The sequence below is a fragment of the Ostrinia nubilalis genome, chromosome 12, assembly GCF_963855985.1.
Source record: "Ostrinia nubilalis chromosome 12, ilOstNubi1.1, whole genome shotgun sequence".
Classification (NCBI taxonomy): Eukaryota; Metazoa; Arthropoda; class Insecta; order Lepidoptera; family Crambidae; genus Ostrinia; species Ostrinia nubilalis.
Window position 1 is genome coordinate 352308 of NC_087099.1, and position 8542 is coordinate 360849.

General features: G+C 36.6%; 1 protein-coding gene across 1 annotated transcript; it reads right to left on the bottom strand.

Annotated features, from left to right (window-relative positions):
* Positions 1 to 4035: 4035 nt before the first annotated feature.
* LOC135076439 (homeobox protein 10-like) lies at positions 4036 to 6051 on the bottom strand. The gene is made up of 3 exons (XM_063970905.1): positions 5383 to 6051; positions 5067 to 5133; positions 4036 to 4970 (listed from the first exon to the last, which is right to left on the bottom strand). Exons 1-3 carry the CDS (start codon positions 6049 to 6051, stop codon positions 4036 to 4038), a joined length of 1671 nt encoding a protein of 556 aa, XP_063826975.1.
* Positions 6052 to 8542: the final 2491 nt, after the last annotated feature.

Genomic DNA, 8542 nt, shown 5'->3' on the forward strand with positions numbered 1-8542 from the left:
TTGCGTTACACGGACAGCCTGATTAAGTTTGCGAGGAGCCTTGAGATGCATGCCATTTCAACGGTAATTTGCTAGAACTTAATACTTACCTAATGAAATATTTAATTGATTGACTTAACTGAGCATGATGAAGGATAAATATTATCCAAAAAAGAATGTTTCCGTGTTTTGAAGCCCAATACGCGTTTTACGTAAATCTGACACCTTTGATAACGACTTGTGGTCTTAGTAGAGGTACCTGGGGATTTATTACTACACATAGAAAATTATCAAATGTAAATGTATAAAAAATGTTTTAGTAGTAGAATGTGTTTCTTTAATTGGCTTATGTTCAAGTTGTATCATCCTGCACATTTATGTACAATTAAATGCTGTTGAAACATTGTTATACAAATAAAATAAAATAAAAATAAATATCATTCCATCACGTGGGCACTCTCTAAAGCCAGGATACTTACTTAGTTGATTCTGAATCTAAGAGCTTCATTTTTATCCTCAACTCACAAAAACGGTCAAAAATAAACTAAAATCCAAAAATAAGCAGCGATGCGGACAAAATATCTATTTGATTCGGTAAAAAGTCGTGGACTAAGCGTTCCTTTACACTTTTCCATCAATCTTGTTAATCTGTACGATCGTAATGACAAATCTATCTCCGAAAAAACCCTAATGTCCTCCAACTAGCTTTTATTGCGTAGGGCGTAAGGCAGCAGATAGCGTGGCAAACATCAATCGTTATTTGTATAAAATCGGAAATAGAGATCTTTTAACAGTGATGTCACAGTGTCGATAGAAAATAGATAAAAATAATATTTTGTTGGCAATTTTGTGTTTCGATCCGCTGCATTTTATAAAATAACTTTTACATGAAAAGGAATTAGACCTCTCTGTGAGTCTATTTTTTGTTTATTAAAAGATACTATTGAATAGTATGTGTTAACTTGTACATCAAGGAGATGCACACGCTTTTTGTATCAATCCTAGACTGCTATAGAATGAATGTATTCAGTGATATAAGTGATAACCATTAGTAATTAATGTAACATTATTTTATAATACTTCGTTTTTGCTTTGTTAAGGGACTTGTAGCTTTTAAGAGCTTTTCCAGCTTTACCAGGCAGAGTGACGAGTACAGAAGGTACTCTAGCTGTTCGTTCGTGCTGTTTAATAAACTATCATCAGTATCGAAAGAAATATCGATAAACCCACATCTCTAGCCCCGTAGTCCGGGGCCGCAGTTTAGTTTGAGTTATGCCGGATTAATGTAGTCCCTAAGCTTATTCGTCTTTGTGTTTATTCATTCCATTATCATTTGTTTTACTAACGCGTCCGAGGATCGCGTTTTGATTGTATCCACTGTTCCTGCAATCAGTTAAATGGAATTAAATTATTAGGGGTAATATTATTATTTTGTATATTATACATTTAACTATTAACTAGCCTCCTGCTTGCGGATTCAATCGCGTAAGTTATAGTGAATGTAAAAGTGAAAAGGTTTTATCATTCTAAATTAAGGTATTATAGGTGGTTAAAGGTGAGTATTGAAAGATGGAGCGTTGACCGCATAAAGCTGCAGCCAAGACCGTCAGACCATAGCCATCTACTTGACTGCCTTCACAACTGAACAAAGGAAAGTCTAAATTAAGGACACTACGCATGACACTCAGGGTGTAAAGATGAGAAGTCTTTATAACTGGCAACAATGATTCCAAAAATTCAGAATTACTTACCTAAGTACGGAGGCCAACACAGCAATCTTGAAGATACATAAATGCCCTATAAATAGAAGATGAAAAATAAAAATTAAAAATCATTTAATTAAAATTACTATTATAGATTTTGTTAGTGCCGCAGAAATGTAAAAATACATTTGGAGCACTTATACCTATGTAAGCATATGCGACGCCGACTGTACCGGCTGCGCCGCGCCGTCAGCCAAATATTTGCGATTGCATTACCGCACCGGGTTCACGTGTCGCGGGCGTTTATGTCAACGAATGCACAGAAATTAAGTGATACATGGTGGAGTGTTACTCAGTGAATATCATTGTTTAACTATACTACTACTCGTATAAAAGTATCAGTAGTGTCGTCATCATCATCATCATCATTTCAGCCACAGGACGTCCACTGCTGAACATAGGTCTCCCCCAATGATTTTCACAGTGGCCGGTTGGTGGCGGCCTGCATCCAGTGCCTTCTCGCTACCTTTAAGAGGTCGTCGGTCCACCTTGCGGGTGGACGTCCTACGCTGCGCTTCCTCATACGTGGTTTTAACATAATTTGTAAGTACATCATTCGATTTACAAGCTTACCTGTCCTGAAGGCTTCGCCACATCTAATTTTAAAAAAATACAATACTCTCTTTTTTGCCGCTTTTACAAGTTTTTTTTTTATGTGACAGGAGGCAAACGAGCAGACGGATCACCTGATCGTAAGTGGTTACCGTCGCCCATAGACACCACTCAGTATTACTTTAACCCTACCACTGCTTCGAGACATAAATAGGTAAGTGTTGAGAAAAAGAGCGCAAGAAACTCAATCACTATTGTCAGTGTTTATTTTGTACAGTTGTTTTATGACAGTTAGGTTAGGCTTTTTCTAATGAAAGCTAAAAACAGATCATTATTAAGTTATAATCAAACTGTATATTATGATGATAAGACCAAATATTTCTTACCAAATTCCAAAGAGTTGTTGTTATTGTGGCGCCATCTAAGTCTAAGCTGAGTTTATGACATTGTGAGTTTAGCGGAGGACAGCCACAACGCTAAATTATGTGACATTAACGAAACCCCTTTTCTAAAACTAGCCTTCAGTATAATGGGAAACTTAACAAAAAAGGAAACAAATTAATGTAGTAACTATGTACCAGGCAAGTAGGTGCCGTGTGGCTAAGATAGTTCTTGTTTCTCGTTTATGTATAGAATAATCCTACAGTGACCCAGTTAAAGAACACTCTGTAGCAGCTGGGGATTAGTATAATTTAGTGGTTTGTACACAAAGGGAGGGCCGACTGCTGTCCCCTGGAAACATTATCAGACATACGACAGGATATTCGGTATGTACGGAAGCTTAGTTTGACTAATCGTCGCTAATATCATTAGAAATGACTATTCTGGCAATTTTTACAATTCGTAACTTTATTTTACAAAAACACTTTGGTATAACAACATTTTAAAAATAATCTGGTGACGTGACAAGTACATTACAATTTGCTAATCAAGTGACATTGTTTCTAAATGCGTCAAAGCCCTATTAACTAATGACTACGATTTATAAAATATACATAAGTAATAGTTACCCATCATATGAAACATTAGAAAATACTTGAATGTTTTATAATAATAAGTAGAATAGGATACACCTTTATAATACAACAACTCATACTTAAAACATATCAAAAGAGGTAGATGTAACGTTAAACTACTTAAAAATAATAATTATTAATCTGTGTAATATTTTTACATTAAGTAGAGTAAGGCTGAGTTGCACCAACTTACTTTAACCGTAATTATTACATATAATAACAACCAGTGTTTTTTGTATGGAGTTTGACTAAATAAACTAAGATGGTGCAACTCAGCCTAAGTAGGTAAAATAATAATGTATTACTACATTCTTTACACTAAGTATCTTAAATTTTGCGTCAGCATTATCAGGGCGGATTGTAAAGCTGTAAAACTTTCCCCGTATTACAAAAATACGAATTAGTAAACGCGCATTGAACACTAGTTTAAAATGAAGTTTCCATGCTTTTCAAGTTGTAAAGAACAGCACCTGCGTGCGACGGACATTAAAGCCTTGTTCAGTTCAAGAAACTTTATTTGCCCAAAAAATACACTGACAGCTATCAAAAACACAATCAAAAATCAACTAAAACAAAAGGTATCAAAAGAAATTAAAAAAGTAAAAAAATCACATACAGTATAATTATGAAAAAAAATGTTGATCCACCTATCGGTTCCCAACACTAGTTTTCAACGCGCGTTTCACTTTTTGTGATAAGGCCCTTAATGTTCATGATTGCACCTATCATAAAGATATGTAAGAAGAATACTTGCTGCTAGGAGTTGATGAGTGACTAGTTGCTTCAGGGGCCGCCGTTAAGTATGAGAAGTACGGGTCCGTTGTCAATGGCAAAGTTGAAGACCTTGGTTGAAGACTGGCATCTTCGTATGTCGGTGCCGGTACGGATGAAATTGAAGAACTAAATCCATACGAGTCCGATGTTGGAGGATGCATCACCAGGCTCGACGATAACGGACTGTAGTAAGCGGATCCTGCTGCGTATCTATTCAAATCGTCATTTAGTTTCAAGTTGACACCGTTCGGAACGTAGCTATCTGAAGCGAGCGTTGACAACGAGTTAGAATTCGGCTGCAATGACTCATCAGTCGTGTACCGATAAACCTCAGACATGGGTGAGTAAGTAGGCCTGCCAGTTCCTGCGGTGTAATACGATGAATAACTCAGATTTGGAGTGTACGACGGCAACTCGATAGTACTTTGAGGACCTTTGATGACGGATTTTAGATTACCTACTGATGCGTAGTCTGGAGGTCTTGACATAGTCTCGCTGGAGGAATGGTACACTTTGTGACTCGCGTGGCTGTCAGTTAGAAGTCGTCGATGTCTATCGTGGCCGCTACAGCTTCTTCCGTGACTCATCTTGTGGTCTTGAGTTGGCGATAATTCCTTAGAGCTCGAGGGGCTGCTATCGTCCACCGACGACGACGGCTTATTGTGTTTGTTATCTTTTTTGTATTTCATCCGGCGATTTTGGAACCATATCTTTATTTGTCGTTCAGATAGTTGCAAATATGTTGCAAGTTCTATCCGTCTTGGTCGACACAGGTATCGATTCTGATGAAATTCATTTTCTAATTCAACCAGCTGTGAACTTGTATAAGCAGTTCGAGCACGTTTGGTAAAACCCTTTTGGTAGGGCGATGAATCAGTCGACATATCTAGAAATACACAGACATAAAAGAAATTAATAAATATTTGAGAGTTACTTCTTGTATAAAACTAATCATAAAAACAAAACAATAAAAAATAATTACCGTTGGATAATGATGAGTTTCTTAGAATTGAACTACTCGATGAAGATTTAGAATTCCATGTGGATGTCTGAAATCAAATTTATAACTTTAAATGCGTGCACCTTTGACAACAGTTGGTAACAAAATACAGTACATACATCTATCAGTTCTACTTCTACCAGTATTAATTGCTTTTGTCGACAATATTAATTTCCCATTATCAATCCGGTTATTTTGTGGTAAAATCACTACATTCACTACTGGCAACAAAAGCAGCATTGTGACGTTAGTAAACACTACATTAAGGTTGAATTTCGTTTGCAACGTATTTATTTACCTGACCGGGAAAACTGGATTCATTCAAGTTAACTTCTTTTCCAGGATCTTTAGCAATATCATTGTCTAGACCGCTTCGAGAATGATATCTAACAGGTTCATTAGCTGCATAGTTTCTGTTGTAAGCGACTTGGTTCACGACTGGTATTGAAGCAGATGTGAACATGTTATCGGCCTTGTCTATACAATCGTCGGAAACCAACTCATCAGTTCCAGATCCATAGTTCTTATTGGGGCTGTTGCTAATAGTCTCGTAATTTGCGATCTGATAGTCGTATCTAGGCTCCATGTCTTCTTGCGTATTAACAACCTGGTATGACTGATTCAGTCCCAGTATATCGTGAATACTAAATCCTGTCGAATCTCTTGAGTTGTACATCGATTCGTCTTGCACAAATGAATGAGGTAATGAGGGCAACACTTCTGTTTTACAATCCGAAAACACATTATCACTAGCACTGTAATTAACACCATCTGATAGAATATCTTCAACACCATGGGATGTCACTGCGGCGACTTTGCAGTCATTCTTTGAAGGCGCATCAGTCAAATGACTTGAAACGTATTTCGGTATAACTGTGCTGGAAAACCCGGAAGAGGTGGAATCCCTGGAGTCATCTAAATCTTGATCTGAATGCAGGCTCGGCGAGGAAGGGTTCACGGATGTCATTCTTTACACTTTTACCAATCACTCCAAACACTATACTGCGGCAGTAGGATCGTTATTTATAATGACATTATCACTAAGCACCCAAGCGACTGTGCCCATTGAGACTTGTTTACAAAATGCTTTTTTCTTCACCTGATTGTCGTTAATTTGGTAATGACTTTTGCATTAGTGTGCGTGAGGGTAACGGAGCCAGTTTGTTCGTGTGCGACCGATAAGACACATACCGTACCTTCCGATAGTGACCCAAAGATAATACTAAAAATCTGTTTCGGTAGCTAAAATGCCTGTCACAATCACTTATCCGGAATAGCTCAAAATGTTACTTATGCAGTGTGATATCATCTATTTTAATTACATTTATGAGTAACGTAGGTTTTGCGGAGCCCTTTAAATGCACTCAGTGCAAGAAGTCTGTGTTCTTGTGCCGAAACGCAATGATACAGATACCGCTGCTTGATTATTTATTTATTTATAATTTATTTTTTATTTAATTACTACCTACTTACTTGGTTAACAATTTCTATTTGTCGGCCGTTTGGTGTAGTGGTTCGAAACGGACTACTATTCCGGAGGTAAGCGGGTTCGATTCCCGCACAGTACAAACATTTGTGTGCATGAACATATTATTTGTTTGTATTGGACTGGGTGTTTTCTATGTATAATAAGTATGTATTTACAAAAAAAAAGTATTTAAGTATGTTTATTTATATCCGTTGTCTAGTAGGTACCCATAGTACAAGCTTTGCTTAATTTGGGACTAGAAGCGCAGTGTAAAATGTCCAAGGATATTTATTATTACTACTTGCTGCATGTGATACTAATCAAACTGTCGCATCTGTAGAGGTACAGTGAGCGTCAAATAGTTTGTGACACCCAAAGTAGCCAAAAAGTTCTCAACACGTCTTTGTTGCAATTGCAATATTAAGGTTGTGCGTCAACTTTTTGGCCACTTTGGGTATCACGGACTATATGACGCTGACTGTACGTTTGAACATCAATCTACGCAGGTCGGGCACATAGATACAACTCAAACCACAAGATCTTACGTAAATGATGTCGGTCTACCTGTTTAGATATACAACTCATTAAGAGAACTACCTATTGTTGGTAGGTAGGTACGTCCTATTTTAGTTTTGGATGTGGGTACCTTTACCTGATATACGAGTATTATCAACACACTGACAATAATGTCACGTAAAATGTAATTTCATAACATTTGTTAATATGCCAATAATTATAAGTATTCTTATCTAGTTGAGCCTGCGACTTTCACGTTGAAATGTTTCTCAGTTAAGTACTCGTTTAGGTGACTTTTCATTAATATTACACTAACTTCAACTACACATTACATTTTACTAAATTTTCCCGCGATTCGTCTCAGAAATCTTATGTAGTGTTCTTCTTATAGCACGCGAATGCTTACAAAACAAATGTATCGACCTTGGGGAACCCCAATATTAAGATGAAACATTTCACACATCAAAAAATAATTCCGCTAATACCATTCAGAAAATTGTAATGTGTATGACAATTACCATAACGTGTTGGACAATCCTAAAACAGTTTCGGAAGTAGGCAACTCCTTGAGTTTGTAATGTTTGATACCATTATTTTTATAGTTGACACGCGCTTTAACGAATTGCATCATAATTAATTTGTGTCTTTAAAAATAAATGGTCATTTTTAATAATTACCTTAATTTGATAAACACATTAAATACTAATAAATTTGTGTTTTAATTTACATGCACTTCCGGGTGCCTTTTTTAACGATTGATTTCTTACATCTGATCCCATCCGACCCCATCTAAAGTCACCATTTCCAGATAAAATACAATGTTCTTAGTCGAATTCCATCATCCGTCATCTTACCTGATGGCATCTTCAGCGCTTCCTGACCCTGGGGTACCATACGTCGCAAGAAGGATAATAAGTAAGATACCTATAAGCTTTGAAAAGTACATCGGTACCCCAGGAATCAGAACGCAAAAATCTTTAGTAAGTCAAGTATAAAACAATAATTACTTACTTATTAAATATTTTACCAAAACAAAATTCTGTAGTCGCATAAGAGAGTGTTTGTCGAGTGGTTAAAAATAAACTAACAATATTTGATTATCATTTCTAATGACTATTGTCGCTGCGTACGATAAGTACTTCGGTAGTTGATAATTACGATAGCGGTTTCGCGTTACAAATCAGTAATTTAGCTTAAATCGAAACTTTTAGAATTTACCTACATACTCGTATTAAGCAGGCAGTGCACATGCACATTGTGCACATCACAGTGATTTTTCTTTGGTACTGACATAGAGCATGACATGGGGTACACAAAAACGAATTTTAATAATTCTGAAACAAGAGGAGTTTAATCAACTTAGATTTTACAGACGACTTATTTGGCTTAGAGTGTGAGTAGTGTATCCTTACTACACCATTAAACAGCTGTAAAATAAGCCAATCAGAATCTAATAACTCAGGCTTCGATTGCA